The sequence below is a fragment of the Sarcophilus harrisii genome, chromosome 6 (genome assembly GCF_902635505.1).
Source record: "Sarcophilus harrisii chromosome 6, mSarHar1.11, whole genome shotgun sequence".
NCBI classification, from domain to species: Eukaryota; Metazoa; Chordata; class Mammalia; order Dasyuromorphia; family Dasyuridae; genus Sarcophilus; species Sarcophilus harrisii.
Window position 1 is genome coordinate 76,563,773 of NC_045431.1, and position 16,608 is coordinate 76,580,380.

Consider the following 16,608-nt stretch of genomic DNA (forward strand, 5'->3'; position numbering starts at 1 on the left):
TTTTCCCAGTTTATTGCTTCCCTTCTAATCTTGTCTGCATTAGTTTTGTTTGTACAAAACCTTTTTAACTTAATATAATCAAAATTATCTATTTTGTGATCAATGATCTTCTTTGATCGCAATGAATTCTACTTTTTGATATGTTGAAGTTTAGCAAAGAGTAGCCAGGCCAGTCTGTCTGGAACTTAGAGGGCTTAATGTGAAAGGTTGGGCAGTAAAGATGGAAAAGAAGCTTGGACCCACGCTGTGAAAAGCTATAAATACCAAACAATGGCGGCAAGAGGGACCCGCTGTTATTCCTGAGCCTGGGGAGTGGCAAGGCCGGGTCTGTGTTTTGGGGAGATTCCAGTCTAAAGAAATGTGCTGCCTCCTTATTTTACAATTATCTGCCCTGCCTGATTATTTTTTATGACCACCACAATTTACAATTTGCTACGTGGAAGCTGCTACAGTGGGTAATCTTATGACTACCATGTTTTTGTAATGATTGGGTGGGAACGGCAGTCATGTTTCATTTTCCTGTGTGGAGTCTGAATCGACCTTAGAAGACTCTCAGGATTCTTTTCCCAATGGCTACCCTAGTTGCAAGGGGGAGCGGGGGAAAAAACGCACAGGTAGCTAATATCCAAGTGTTTTTGTTTTTCCTGCAGGACCATTTATCAGCGTGGTGCTGTCGAAATTGGAGAACATGCTGGAGAACTCCTTGCATGTTAATTTGCTGCTTATTGGGATCATTACTCAACTAGCCAGCTACCCCCAGCCCCTCCTCCGCTCTTTCTTGCTCAATACCAACATGGTCTTTCAGCCCAGTGTTCGATCCTTGTATCAGGTATGTTTTCTGGCTTCCATTTGCACCTGCTGCTTGCTCTGGCAGCTAATTTGTGAGAGCATCCCCTCCCTTTCTCTTCCCTCCCCACTTCATTTATTTTTATTTCCCTTCATCCATACAAATTTGTCATTATTCCTTATTCTCCTTCCTTTGCTTTTCTGCCCTGATTAGACTGGTCTCACAGAGGAAACCCCTACATAAACTGCAGCTCTTCATTTGATTTCATGTTCTGGAGATTGTGCTATGAAGAAAATCCAGATATTTTAAAAGGAACACGGTGGGCCCTCATCCCAAGTGCTGTCCCAAGTGAGAGCATCAGAATGCTGTAGTTGATTTGCAGGGTCATGGCCCTGCTTCTGGCATCTCTTCCCCCTCCTGCCCTCCACACAGCTGGTCTTCCTAGAGCATTCCCGTCAGATTGGAAGCCCTTTGAGAGCAGGGACTGTCTTTCTCTTTGCTGTTACATAGTAGGAGCTTAATAAATGTTTATTGACTGTTCCCCAAAGCACAGATCCCACTATGTCACCCTGACACAGATCTTTTTCAGTGATTCCCTTTTGCCTCTAGGATAAAATTACTCAACTTGGGATTTAAAGTCTCTCCCAAGTTTTCTTTCTCAGTCTTGGTTCTTGGTTCTCCTTTAGGATTCTCTGATCCTGACATATTCTCTGTGAATGATGTTCCATCCTCAGCTTGCCAAAAATGGTTCCTCAGGTCTAGAATATGACATAGAGGAAGGGCCCTCACTTCTTTCAGAGCACAGTTCAAGCCCTATCTCCTTGAGGAGGCCATTCTGGTTCCTTCCATTCCTCTCCTTTGTAAAATCACTTCATCCATTTTTCTATATACTTTGAATTTATTTGTGCATGAATGTGTCCTCCCCAGTAGAATGTAAGCTATTGAGAACAAAGTCTCATTTTTGTTCTCTCTGTGTCTGCATGTAGTAGGCACTGAATACTTATTGAATTAATGCAACTAAATGTGCTATGATCAACTATGAAAGGCTTGGTTCTTCTCAGGAGTTCAGTGATCCAAAACAATCTCAATAGACTTTGGACAGAAAATACCATCTGTAACCAGAGAAAGAACCAAGGAGACTGAATGTAAATCAACACATATTATATTCACTTCTTTTTTCTGTTTTTTTTTTCTTTCTCCCATGGTTTTCTCCTTTTGCTTTGATTTTTCTCTCCCAATATAATTCATAAATTATTACATATTAAATGTATTATACATTTATGTTATATTACACTTATATATTACATTATATAATATAATGCATTACAAATGTATTAAAAATAACTAAACTAAAAAAAGAATTAATGCAACTAACAAATGTTTTTCTCCCTCAAAGTAAAAGAAATTTCATAAAATGATACTATAAGAAAAGAAGCAATAAAACATTCACTGTACCCAAAACTGGGACACGCTCTCAAAGAGAAACTCACATGTCCATGGGAAGAATGGACAAAAAGGAAATACGTGGAGCGGTATTCTCATAGGGAACACTTGTGGCTAGCAAACATGTTAATCATATCCTATGTGCAAAGCTCTGGCACAGAGAAAAAGATGGAAAGGTCCTCAAGAAACATATAATCTAATATATTAAGGAGTCAGGCTTGTTCATGAAGATAATTCAAAACAGAATGTCCAATGATCTTGGGTTAATCATAGAATAGCTCTTTGGACTTGAGTCACTTTTATCTTAAAATGAGGGGGTACAGCAGGGCCTTGCAGGTCACTTCAAGCTTTGCCATCGTATTTGTAAGAGAGTCCCAAAGAAGGCTTGGTAGGAGCAGTAGGGGTCTGAGGAAGGCCCTTTTGAAGGAGGTACCATTTATTCTTCTTCCTCTCATTGTTTGGGGCAGGTCCTCGCATCTGTGAAAAACAAAATCGAGCAGTTTGCCTCCATAGAGAGAGATTTCCCAGGCCTTCTTATACAAGCCCAGCAGTACCTGCTTTTCCGAGTGGACATGTCTGCCATGACCAACGAGGAAATAACCAAAGGTAATCCATTATTATTTCCTCAAGGGTGTTCAGGGGAAATGTTGCCTTTTGCCCCTTTCTCCTCCCCTTGGTTCTGGGGCCTTTGCCACTGGGTGCCTTTTGCCCCTTTCTCCTCCCCTTGGTTCTTGGGCCTTTGCCGCTGGCTGCCTTTTGCCCCTTTCTCCTCCCCTTGGTTCTGGGGCCTTTGTCATGTGGCTGCCTTTTGCCCCTTTCTCCTCCCCTTGGTTCTGGGGCCTTTGCCATGTGGCTGCCTTTTGCCCCTTTCTCCTCCCCTTGGTTCTGGGGCCTTTGCCATGTGGCTGCCTTTTGCCCCTTTCTCCTCCCCTTGGTTCTGGGGCCTTTGCTGGCTGGGTACCTTTTGCCCCTTTCTCCTCCCCTTGGTTCTGGGGCCTTTGTCATGTGGCTGCCTTTTGCCCCTTTCTCCTCCCCTTGGTTCTGGGGCCTTTGTTGGCTGGCTGCCTTTGCCCCTTTCTCCTCCCCTTGGTTCTGGGGCCTTTGTCATGTGGCTGCCTTTTGCCCCTTTCTCTCCCCTTGGTTCTGGGGCCTTTGTTGGCTGGCTGCCTTTTGCCCCTTTCTCCTCCCCTTGGTTCTGGGGCCTTTGTCATGTGGCTGCCTTTTGCCCCTTTCTCCTCCCCTTGGTTCTGGGGCCTTTGTCATGTGGCTGCCTTTTGCCCCTTTCTCCTCCCCTTGGTTCTGGGGCCTTTGCCGGCTGGCTGCCTTTTGCCCCTTTCTCTTCCCCTTGGTTCTGGGGCCTTTGCCGCTGGTTGCCTTTTGCCCCTTTCTCCTCCCCTTGGTTCTGGGGCCTTTGCCGGCTGGCTGCCTTTTGCCCCTTTCTCATCTCCTTGGTTCTGGGGCCTTTGCCAGGTGGCTGCCTTTTGCCCCTTTCTCCTCCCCTTGGTTCTGGGGCCTTTGCCGCCGGCTGCCTTTTGCCCCTGCTGCGATCTCGCTCCGGCAATGGTGGCGTGTTGGCCCTCGCAGAAGGAGGAGCCTTCATCGTTCTCCCGCATCTGGTGCAGACTCGCCGTGGCGGTGCTGCAGCCCGTGCCCACCGTGAGAAGGCCCCATTGGGGCATTTATTTTGTTAACTGAGAGCGGTGCACAAAGGAAGCTGATGTATGGCTTGCCATCAGGCCGACAGTAAATAAAGCTGAGCGTGTGGGCCACAAGGAGAGATTACGCGTGTGTGCCGATCCATTTGTTGTTGACTAGCCCGACACAAAGGAGAACGCGAGCTCTATTTTGTGTGTGTGCGCGAGTATTGGGAGGGTGGTGCCGGCCAGAAAATAAATGTGCTCTAAAGTTCTAGGAGGGTAAATATATGAGACCGGACTGGCAAAGTGTAATTTATGCTTGTCCTTAAACTCTCGCCAGGACTATTTTTTAAAAACCACTGCAAGGGAAGTGATGAGAACAGTTCAATGCAACAAACATTTATTAAGTGTTTACTGTTTTTAGAGAGCGCCCTGTTAGGTTTTGGGGAAGATTTAAAGTTTAGATAAAACACAATCTCTTCCTCCATAGAGCTTTCAGTCTGATGGGGGGAGGAGGAAAAGAGACGATCAGAGAGTACTTTGGTTTGTGGCTTTTTAGTTATTTATCAAATCCATAAGAGCCAAGGGTGGGAGTTGTTGCTGATAAGGAGCATCAGGGATGGCTTCTTGGAAGAGGGCATTTGAGTTTGGCATTAAAAATAGATGAGAATTCTGAAGATGAAAAGGGAACGCCCTAGGAAACAATGGAGGAGAGCACAGAACGTTTGGACAACAGACTGTGTAGCTCGAGTGTAGAGTACGTGGAGAGGTGCAAGATGGAAGGCTAGCCAAGCATTGGATTTGGGAGGCCTTCCAAAGCCAGAGACATGGCATTTACTCGGTGGGTAAGAGGGAGCACTGCAGATTTCTGAAGGGGGGGGATAACATGATTAGATCCACAAGGAAGGAAAAATCTGGCACTGCTATGAATGCAAAGGAGGGAACGGAACAGGGAGAAGGTAGACTTTGGAAGCCCTTTCAGCTCAGATGTTAACAAGAATCTGTCCTGGGATAGAACCAGTGACAATAGAGATAAGAAGATAAATATGGGAGGTATGATTGGGGTAAAATCAATAGGATTTGCTAACTGACTGTGAGAACCGAAGGGAAGGGAAATGTCGGTCCCCTTGAGAGTGGGATGAGGGCAACCATGTGGCGGATGTTCATCCTGCCATTTCAACCATCATTAGTGTAAGAGCAAGGGCTCTTTTTTTCTGCTTCCCGCAGTGGACAATCTTGGAAATCTCTTATCTTCTGAATCTCCTGGCTGGAGGAGATCCCAAATCTCATTGGCCCTTAGTCTCAACAAACAAAGCGGTCTCTTTTGGGAGAGGTGGAGGACAAGGGTTAGGGATAAGGTCACAGTCTTCAGTACTAGGCTAAGGGAATATGACCAGATCTGTGTTCCTTCTCCTTTCCCAGCCTGGGAATTCTGACCAGGCACAGCTTAGTTTGGAAAGCTAATGACTTCACTTTGTGACCTTGAAGGTCGCATCTGGCTTCTGTGATCTCCCTGGTTAATGTCACTAACTTTCATATTCTATATAACATAAAATCATAAGTCTCCTGAAAGAGACACTCTTAAGAGCATCCCAAAACTTAGTCTGAGAAACTCTTCTCTGATGGGGCTTTGAACACAAGGTCTAACAAATATTGTGTTTCCAATCAAGATTTTTTTTAACATCTCTATTAGAATGTCTTCAATTTCTCTGACCCAATCCATTCTTTCCTGAGTAATTCCAGCTCTCAATCATTTGCAGTCATTATTTATGCCCTTCTTTGTCCCCACCTAGACAAACTGTACCTATTATTTTCCCTCCATCACTCTATATAAATCAATACTTTCAAGTCCTTAATTATCTTGGCTGCTTAAAAAAACCATCAGTCTCATTTTCCAGCAATTTTTTTGGGTCACAGGAACCCTGGCTACACTGCCAATGTTACTTGGTATTTACAGTGCCTTCCACATCTTATCGCTATGGTTTTTAACCGTTGAAAATGTTCCCTTTCATTGCCTAAATCTTTCTTTATTATTATTTACTGAGCACATCACAGTTCACAAAACAGGGCTAAGAGGAGCTCTGTAAGTGCTGGAAAGCTAGCCTTTCTCACTCACAGGAAAATAAAAGGTATTTTATTCACTTAGGAGGGAATCTGAGTTTCTGGTGTGGCCATATCCTGTCTCCTGCACTATCTTGATTTACTTATTGGTTAAGTGAGGCTGCCCTCTAAGAGGAGGTCAAAGGGAGGAAACTGCTCATTCAGGGGGACACAGAGAGCCAAGTTGGACCCAAAGCAGGGGTGAAGACATCCCTTCATTCTCCTCCCAGCCTGTGAATAAGACACCATTCTGGTTGTGGTGAGGGATGTTCTGCTCTCCCCCCCATGGAAGAAGCCCTATGTGAGAGGGATAAGCAATAGCTTTTTCTGCATGCTTCACGTAGGGCACAGTGAAGGGCTCCACGGCTTGGTCTGCGGAGATCCAGACAGATGAAATCTCTCGTCCAGCATCTTCCTTCCAGTATGGGTCAGTGCTCCAATTCAAACCCAAGTCTTGGGATGGTAGTGCCACTGCACCTGGACAGTCAGGTGGCCCAGAGCACCAGCCCTGGAATCAAGAAGAACTGAATTCAAATCTGGCCTCAGACACTTGTTATCTGGGTGCCTGTGGCCAAGTCACTTGTGCCTGTTTGCCTCAGTTTCCCTATCTGTAAAATGAGTGGGAGAAGAAATTGGCAAACCATATCAGTTGTCTGCCAAGAAAACCCCAAACAGGGGCACAGGATTGAAATAATAGCTATAAAACCAGTTCACCCTGTTAAGCATTTGTTAAGTGTTAGTCTAAGTTCAAAGCGCTGTGATAAGTCCGGAGTGAAATACAAATCCTTCTCTCAGAGAGCTTACGTTCCCCTGAGGAGATAAGACATGCAAACAGAGGAGTAGGTATGGAACTATTTTAGGAGGAGAGGACAAGCATTAAAGAACCCTGAATCTGGAGTTAAATGATCTGGAATCAAAGCCATTATCACCTTCAGCAAGACACTGGTCCTTAGCTTCTTCCTCTATAGAGAGAGGTGGTCATAGTTGTTCTTCTAAGGTTCTTTCTACCTGTAGATCTATAATCCAGGATTACTTTGAATAAAGCTATTGAGGAAAAACTTCCCGTAGGAGGGAGGGCTTGAAGGAAGCTGTTCCAGGGTCCTTGCTGCCCCTGTCCCCAATCCACCCAGTGACTTCCTTTCTTCTGTGACACCCGGTCCTGTGGCTCATCCATCTAAATGCAGTTCTCCAATAGCCAGTGTAACTGTTTACCAGGAAGCAAGACCTGCCTTCGTTCAGGATTCTCATTTGCAAGGGAGAGAGAGAGGAAGTTTCCCAGCAGCTGTCCCCCTTCTCCATGCTCTCATCCCTTTGCTATCCCTGTGACTCCTCTCCTAGCTTCAGTTTTCTCAGCTTGACCCTAAAGTTCTATTGTTAACAACACTAGTTCCATGGGATAATAAGTAATGTCCAGTTGTGAGTTTCTAAAACTAACTTGGTAGGTAACTCATTGTATGGTCTTAGTCAAGTCACTTCAAACAGTTATAGTTTATTTTGCTGGAGAAAAAAACCAATCAACCAACCAAACAAACAAAACCAAGATGGTGGTGAATAGGTGGAAGGGATTGACCAACAATACCTGCCCTCATATCACAGGTTCACTGAGACCTGAACTTAACCAAGACAGATCTTAGATATCATCTAATCTAATCCCCTTATTTACAGCTTGGAAGGTTGCAGATTGAGAGCTGGGAAAGAACATGGAGATAATCTAGTTTGATTTCTAAATTTTACAAATGGCTAAACTTAGAAAGTCTAGACAAGTGAGGTTACTTGCCCAAGCTCGTACCTATTTCCAGTAGGACAATTGGATTCCCTATTTCTAAACCTAATGATTTTTTATTTTAAATTCTTCTTAAATTAAATTAAATTCTTCACTTTAAATTTGTGAAAACAATGTAAGAGGGAAACAAGCTCCCATATTAAGAAAGTTCTAGGAGTTTTCATTAAATGATTTTAGAAGTATTGGGCAGGTTAATCAAGTAATTTAAGTGAAGTAATCTTAGAAACCAATGATTTTTAAGATATAATTAAAAATTAGAGAATGGCTTAGAAGAACATCCTTAATCAAACAAGAAATAGAAGAAATCATAAAAGAAAATGGATATTTTTGACTACAAGTTTTCACAAAAACAAAAACAGTATAGCTAGGTTGTAAAGGGAAGTTGGTCAGAAAAAAAAAAAGTCTTTGAGAAGAAGCATGGTATAGTGGAGAGAGTGCTGCATTTTGACCCAGAGGAACAGGGTTCAAATCTTACCTCTGCTACTTTCTATGTGACTGGAAAAAAATCACTTTTCTTTCTCTAGATCTCAATTTTTTCAGCTGTAAAATGAAGGGTTGGAATATAGATGATTTCTAAAATCCCTTCTGTGGACAGTTAGGTCTGATTACAGGTATGAAATCAGAAAGACTCATTTTCCTGGATTTAAACTTAGTCTCAGCCATTTACTGACTTTGTGACCCTGGGCAAATTCCTTTACCCTACTTGCCTCAGTTTCCTCATCTGTAAAAGTAAGGTGGAGAAGGAAATAGCAAACCACTCCTGTCTCTCTGCCAAGAAAACCCCAAATTGGGTTACAAAGAGCCAGACACGACTTGAACAATTCAACAATAACAACCAAAGTCCCAGATTTCTGCTTCTTTTATCTCTGATAAAAGTCTAGTGTCCAAAGTATATAGGGAATTGACACAATTATATATGATCAAATGCTGTTCCCTAAAAGATAAATGGCCAAGGGATATGAGCAGTTTTCAAAAAGAGAATGAAAATGTGACATCTGACCCTGGAAAGCCACTTCGGTTCTCAGGCTGCAGTCAGCCAGATTTGAGCTTGAAAGATTAGTGAGACTTTCTCCTTTTTTTTAAAACCAGGGCTGCCAAAGGAGGGGGTGGGGATGAAGCTTCGCAGTGATGGAGCAGTTCTGGCTGCAGGTTTCTGAGTTACACCCCTCCTAAAGGGCTTCACAAAGGCTCAGAAAAGGCCGGGCAGGCAAGAAGGTGGGATATAAATAAATGTCAATGTGCCGAGAGCTACTTTTCCTGAAATGTTTCAGTGTCTAAAAATTACAAGGGAGAGCTCTCAATCTCAAAGATTTCTGAAGCTTGTTTAGGGGACCATTATACAGGAACTAACTCATGGGGGGAAAGTGGAGGGGGCACGGGGTGGGGATCCTGCCTTCCTTCAATTATGGGTGCTGCTCTTTAATTGTAAGGGGCTCTGATATGTACCAACAAGAATTCCAATCCCATGGACAGTGAAAAGCCCCTGAGTTAAAATTGTAAAAGGGGGACCCCCAGATCTTGGTTTTTTAGAGGGAGAGGGTTGGGACATGCTTGTTGGGAAAGTTAGACACTGTCCAGCATTCAATACTCGTCTCGTCTCTGACATACTGAGGGATAGAGATCTGTGTTCAAGTCCTCATCTCAGATCCACAGCTACCCATCATGAATATAAAAGGTGTCTCATTGGGTGGTTGGGAAAATCTAAGGATTTTCCATCTTAATGATAATCTACTTTAAAGTGCTTTATGCCCTTTTGTCATCATTAGTGAAGCTTTCCAATAATAAGGGAATAAACATTTTTGGTTGTGTCCCAAGCCCCGGGCTAAGTAAGTGCTTTACAAATTTTATCTCATTGGAGTCTCTCAGCTATGCCAAGTGGTCAATGCTGATATTATTCCCATTTTACAGTTAAGGAAGTATGAAGTTAATTGGCTTGCCCAGGATCACAAGGGAGTAAATGTCTGAAGCAGATTTTTCCTGACTGGAGGCCCAGTGATCTTTCCACCGTGGCACCCAATTGCCTAAAATGACTTCCCTTAAAAAGCTCCGGCGGACTGATTCGCCATACTTGAATAGCCGGTCTCATGCTCAAGTATGCTTCACTCCCTGTGGACAAAGGCTACAAATCAGGCCCATCCCTAATGGTTTATGGAACCAGGAAAATTACACTGTCTCTTCCAACCAGTTCTTTTTTTTAAAAAAATGCTTTATTTCTTCCCCCCTAATTAGTTGTAAAAAACAATTTGAAAATTCATTTTTTTTAAAAAAAAAATGAGCTCTGAATTCTCTCCTTCCTTCCTCCTGCCTGAGTGAATAAACAATCTGATATAGGTTATACATGTCTTCCAGCCTATTCTGGCCCTCTCCCTTCATTTTTAAAGAAATTTTCTGTGAATGTAGTTATAAAAGAAAAGGAAATCTTTAAAGGTGAGTGTGCTCAAAATATGTGGGGAAAGGCCCATTCAAGGTAGGAAAAGATGTAATCCTGTCTCCATTTTACAGATGAAGAAATAACTGAGAATTTCAAGTGAAATAATAGTATTTCACTAGGAGTATGTAAAGTGCTTTGCAAACCTTAAATGCTATTTAAACAAATAGCTATTTTAATTAACCCCAAACCTTCTGACAATCACTCTTTTCACCTGATTTAGGCCACTTTCTCTAGGAGATGGGGGATAGGGAAGATTTCTATCTAATTGAGTTTCAGGCTTTAGTTAGCTCTCAGAGTCCTTGTGGAAATCCTAAGCAGTGGTTCTCAAAGTATGGTCTAGAGAATCCTGGGATCTCTGAAACCCTTTTAGAGGGTCTACAAATTCAAAAATAGTTTTTATTTCCAATATGGCAAATGTCTATAAATATAACCCAGATAAACAAAACGCTTTGGAGAGATCCTCAATAATTTTTAATAGGATAAAGATACTGAAAACAAAAGTTTGAGAACCACTGTACCATTGGTCTTCAATCAGGAACAATCCCGATAGTAAAACCTCCTTAAATTGTGGCCTTGGTAGTAGCCCCAGTTTGCCTCACTTGATGATTCTGCTGATGGCTAATGTTATAATATGTTCTGGAGGTTTGAATTGAGGGAAGCTTCTTGGACCAATATCCAAAAAAAAAAGTTTTTTTCATTTTTGTAGTGATTTACAGTTGGCAGTCACTCGATATGCATCTATTAAGTATTTATACTATGTGAAGGACTGAGAGTATGTTTTCATTTTAATCAAATGCTTCTATGTTCATTTTGTTTTATTTTTATTTATTTTATTTATTCATTATTATATTAATATAATTATTGTATTATTTATACTTTTAAAATGTAACTTTATTTTAATTTTTAAAATTTAACATTTTTTTTCCCTTCCTCCTTCCCTCCACCCCCTCCAATATTGGAGGAAAAAAGAAAAACTCTAGTCACAAATACGGCTTTCAACTGTTTTTACATATGTGGATCTGAGACTCAGTGAGGATTTGAGACCTGTTTTTCCTACTTGTAGGCCAGTGTTTTTTCCATAATGTATAAAAAGCAATTCACAAATTTAAAAATACTATTTTAAAGTCAGCTATTTTTATGTGCTTTTCTCTATTATGACACTTCTTTGTACATGCACCTGACTCAGTAATATTTGTATGAAGTCTCCACCTCTTCTACACCCTTCCCTTTTGCCCCTAGCAGAAAGCACACACCCAGCTAGCTCCCCATAAGTGGAAAGCTAAGAACAGTCTCCTTTAGAAAACCTAGAGTTGGATTGAACAGTTAGTTTCTTTCCACCCCCGCCACAGGAGAAGGAGGGTCATGGGAAGCAGATCCACCGCCTGCTGGGGCTTGCGTCTGTTGCCTTCCCTCCTCTTCCTCTTGCCCCAGCAGGGAAAGGCCCTGACCGGAGGGATTGGATGGGATCCCAGGCCCTTTTAGGACCGAGCCAGCCCCTTCCATCTGGGCCTGACTCCCTCCATGGCCTCCCTGATGAGGGATTGCTTACAAGCCTACCAGGAGAAGGAACCTGTTACCTCCCAGGATAGCCCCTGCCTCTCATGGATTGTGCTAAAGATTAGAAGACTCTTTCAAATCTCAGTCGGCCCTTAGGGTCTGCTCTCTGCTCCTCCTTCTGCCCCCGGAGCAAACTGAACAAGCCTGAGCAGGCTTCCAAGGGAGAGTCCTCCAGGTGCTTGAAGGCTGCTCTGACACCCAAACGTCCTTTTTTTTCAACTAGCCAAGCTGAGTTCTCTCCCGGACTCGGGCCCTTCACCTTTCTTGATGTGGGCCCAGGGGATCTTTATCTTATCAACAATCTTTCTAAAACATGGCACCTTGTACCTGAATGTTATGGAACATTATTGTTCGGTAAGAAATGACCAGCAGCATGATTTCAGAAAGGCCTGGAGAGACTTACACGAACTGATGCTGAGTGAAATGAGCAGGACCAGGAGATCATTGTATACTTCAACAACAATACTGTATGAGGATGTATTCTGATGGACCTGGCCATCCTCAGCAATGAGATGATTCAGGCCAGTTCCAATGATCTTGTAATGGAGAGAGCCATTTGTACCCAGAGAGAACTGTGGGAACTGAGTGTGGATCACAACATAGCATTTCCACCCTTTCTGTTATCGTTTGCTTGCATTTTGTTTTCTTTCTCATTTTTTTCTTTTTGATCTGCTTTTTCTTGTGTAACATGATAATTGTGGAAATACGTATAGCACATGTTTACCATTTGTTGGGATTATTTGCCATCTAAGGGAGGAGGTAGAGGGAAAGGAGGGAGAAAAAAATTTGGAACACAAGGTTTTACAAGGGTGAATGCATATGCCCCCTTCTTGTATAGTTCTCCATTGTGGATGCACACCAAGGCCGTATGGGACTGCTGAGCAGTTTCTCGAGGTCAGGAAGGGAAGGGAATAAGCGTGGTAAGGGTATCTATACCATTATAGCACACATGTATATGTACTGTGTGTTTGGTGTGTGTATATTTACTAGGCAGAAAATATATATATATATACACACATTATATGCAGTATGTATGCAGTAGACTACATATATACATGTACAATACATTTATGCCATGTATGCTGCATGTATGTGGGTATGCGTAGCATATAGAACATATGTACTGGGTGTGTATATATACATTAGATGGTATTCACATTATATTGTATGTGTACATACACACACACTACACACATAAGTATATACCATGTTTGTAGGTATGTATATGTGTACCATTTATAGTATATATGTACGTGCCCTGCATATGTGTGCACAATGCAATGTATATACTACATATGTGTGAGTACGTATAAACACTAGTAGTATATATGTACTACATATGGTAAATATATATATTTATATTTATCTTATGTGTATAGATATTATCTATATGCTATATGCAATTACTATGTAACACATACACACACAATCTCCATAATATATTCCCTTTTTCTCCCTGTTTCAGAGTCCATAATTTCTTTCAAAGCTTAGCTCAAGCTCATCTCCTTCTCCTCTTCCTTCTCTTCTTCCTCCTCCTCTTTCCTTCTTCCTCTTCTTTCTTTTCCTCCTCTTTCCTTCCCCCTTCTCCTCTTCCTCCTCCTCTTTCCTTCCTCCTCTTCCTTCTTTTTCTTCTCCTCCTCCTCTTCCTCCTCTTCCTTCTCTTCCTCCTCTTTCCTTCCTCCTTCTCCTCTTCCTCCTCCTTTTTCCTTCCACCTCCTCCTCCTCTTCTTCCTCCTCCTCTTTCCTTCCTCCTTTTCCTTCTTTTCCTCCTCTTTCCTTCCTCCTCTTCCTTCTTTTCCTCCTCTTTCCTTCTTCCTCCTCCTCTTCCTCCTTCTCTTTCCTTTCTCTTTCTCCTTCTCCTCCTCCTCTTCCTCTTCCTCCTCCTCTTTCTTTCCTCCTTCTCCTTCTCCTCCTTCCCCCCCACCCCCCGATCTCCCAGCTCTTGGTGCTTCTCCAGCACTCTAGTATTTAATTTGTCTGTGTCTGTATGTGAACATAGACACCATGAGAAGAGAGTGTCTCACTTTTTCTCCGTGTTCCTGTGGCTAGTTGCAGCATGTGATAAGCACTTACTAAATGCTTTTTAATTGACTGATTGTCCTGGTCCAACCCATCCGCTGGAGCCTTAGGAAGGAAGGAGACTTGGTCCAGTTGCCACAGGACAGCAGAAGAGGCTGTGAGGTCTGAACTAGGACTGTGATTATGGGAGTGAAGAGAAGGAACACTTAATAGCAACTATGGTTTACATAGTGCATTAAGCCTTGCAAAGTGCTTTACAAATATTATCTCATTTGCTCCCCAGAACAATTCAGGGAGGTCAGTGCTATTATTATTCCCATTTTACAGTTGGGGAAACCAAGGCAGACAGATGAAGTGACTTGCCCAGGATTATACAGCTAGTAAAAGTGAGACCAGGTAGTGCAGTGAGTAGAATGTTGAGCCTGGTACTGAGTTCAGATCTAATCTTAGACATTTAATAATTGTGTGACCATGGGTAAATCACTTAATTCAATTTGCCTCAGTTTCCCCATCTGTAAAATGAGCTGGAGAAAGAAATGACAAATCATTCCAGAATCTTTGCTAAGAAAACCCCAAATGGGGTCCTAAAGAGTTGGGGAAGATTGAAAAATGACTCCACAATAGCAAATGTGAAGCCCATCAATTAGTAAATATTTACTAAGCAACTACTGTGTTCACAGTGTTATGCTAAGGGCAGGGATACAAAGAAAGGCAAGGCAGCCCTCCCCTTGAGGAGCTCACAGTATAAAAAGGAGACCACATGCAAGTAGCCATGTACAAATAGCATAATTAGGGAATAATCAGCAGAAGGAAGGTCCTTCACTCTGAACAAGGATACGGGCATCCCAAAGAGGAAGTCCTGACTGTGAATTAGATTTAAGTAAGCCTAAACTACTGGGTCATCTTCCTCCCTATCTCCTCCAGAGTTATCAGAGTCTAGTGGCTGGCCATCCAGCTCCTAGAATTAGAAGAGAAGAAGAAAGAAAAGTGGGATTTTAGTTGAGGAGGCCTGGGATGAGAAGGGAGGGCATTCCAGGCGTAGGGAAACAGCCACTATGACTGCCTAAAATTGGGAGAAGAGTCCATCCTTCAGGGCTGCCCCTCGAGGAAGGGGCACTTGAACTGATCTTTGGGAGACTAGGAAAACTCTGAAAAGTCAAGATGAGAAAAGGAGGGATGGTCTAAGCATAGGGGACTAGTCACTAAGCCTGGAGGCTGCACGTCGTGCTTGGACAACAGGATTTGGAGGTTTTGAATCTGGGAGTTTGGGAAGACAATGATGGCAACAGCAGACCTGAGGAAGTTTAGGGGAAAGTGATGTTTAGAGGGGAAGTTGATGGTTCAGTTTGGGGCATGTTGAGTGTGAGTTACTGGTAGGACCCTTCGTGTATTGCAGTTAGAGATTTGGAATTGGGATTCAGAAGAGATTAATATTGGATATCAAGGTATCAAAACGTAGCAAGATATTAGAATGATATTTATTGGAATTGGAATAATTGGAATGATAATTAAAACATGGGTTCTTAGAGCATAGAAAAAAGAGGGGTGCGACATGTAATCGATCTTTGACATTGCCTCTGATTTTAGAATACTCCTTAGTAGGTACTAAGCAGATTTTTTTGGGAATGATAGCTTGCCTGAGGAGGACCTGTCAGACTATGGGAGGAGGAAGAAAAGTAGGGGAGAGCATCTGAAATAAGGAAGGTTAACACTATGAAATCTAAAACAAATCAAGGCAGTGAGACTGAAGGAACCTTCCCCCCTCTCCCCCAATTAGATTTAGCAACTAAGAACTCATTGGCAATCTTTGAAAGAAGAGCTTCCATAGGACACTGCTATCTGAAGCTGTTATAAGAGGCTGATGAATGAATGGGTGGCAAAGAGCACTGTATAGAATAGAATTACAACGAATGGTTTGTGCAGTGAATGAAAAAACGGAGGGAGTAAAAGGAGTCTCAAGGGGCTTAATAGAGAAAATAAAGAGAGATATATTGTAGGATAATAAGGTGGGGATGGCAGAGTTGGGAAAGGTTTTGAGGTGGGGGAGGCAGTAAGGAAAGACAGAGAAAGAGTGAAGATGTGTGAGAGATTAGAAATGAAAACTGGGATAAACTCCACAAAAAGCATTCTTTCTATTATTTCAGGGGAAGAGGGTCAAAGATACAAGGCAGAAAGTTAGTCTTGGCAAAGAAAAGTTCCAGGGGAGAGAGAGAGAAGATGGCAGATGAGGGATTTTTGACATTTCTGATAAGTGGTCAACCAGCCTTAGCCTTTATTCAAAGCACTTCAGTGATGGGGAACTCACCACCAACCAACACTCCTATTCCATTAATTTATTAAAGTTTTTTATTTTCAAAACATATGCATGGATAATTTTTCAACATTGACCCTTGCAAAAAACTTTGTTTCAAATTTACCCCCTTCCCCTCCTCCTCTAGATGGCAAGTAATCCAATATATGTTAAACAAGTTAAAAATGTATGTTAAATCTGATATATGTATCCCTATTTATACAATTTTCTTGCACAAGAAAGATCAGATAAAAAAAATGAGAAAACAGAATGCAAGCAAGCAATAACAAAAAGAGTGAAATCCTATTCCATTTTTGAATAGTTTTAACTGTCAGAGTTTTGTTATCCTGAATCCAGTTCCACTTCTATATTTTCTACTTGTTAATGGGTTGGAAGAAATGTCTTGATGGTTCCTGCCGATTTCTCAGATCACTCGATTCTAGTTCTGAACTCTAGAGCCAAGCAGTGAGGCTGATTGATTGCTTTTCCATGTGATAATAGCCCTTTAGATAATTCAACACAAGTGTCATGTTAATTGAGGGATTGAGTGTTTGCTATGTG

The 16,608-nt window shown here is 42.2% G+C and overlaps 1 protein-coding gene across 2 annotated transcripts in view; it reads left to right on the forward strand.

Moving 5' to 3' along the window:
• Positions 1–16,608, forward strand: part of FAM160A1 (family with sequence similarity 160 member A1) — a 360,515-nt gene that overhangs the window by 341,275 nt on the left and 2,632 nt on the right. For both annotated transcript variants that reach the window (XM_023505946.2, XM_023505947.2), the window contains 2 exons: positions 651–829; positions 2,698–2,836. In XM_023505946.2, coding sequence (XP_023361714.1) covers positions 651–829; positions 2,698–2,836 — 318 coding nt within the window. The remainder of the gene's footprint in view (positions 1–650; positions 830–2,697; positions 2,837–16,608) is intronic.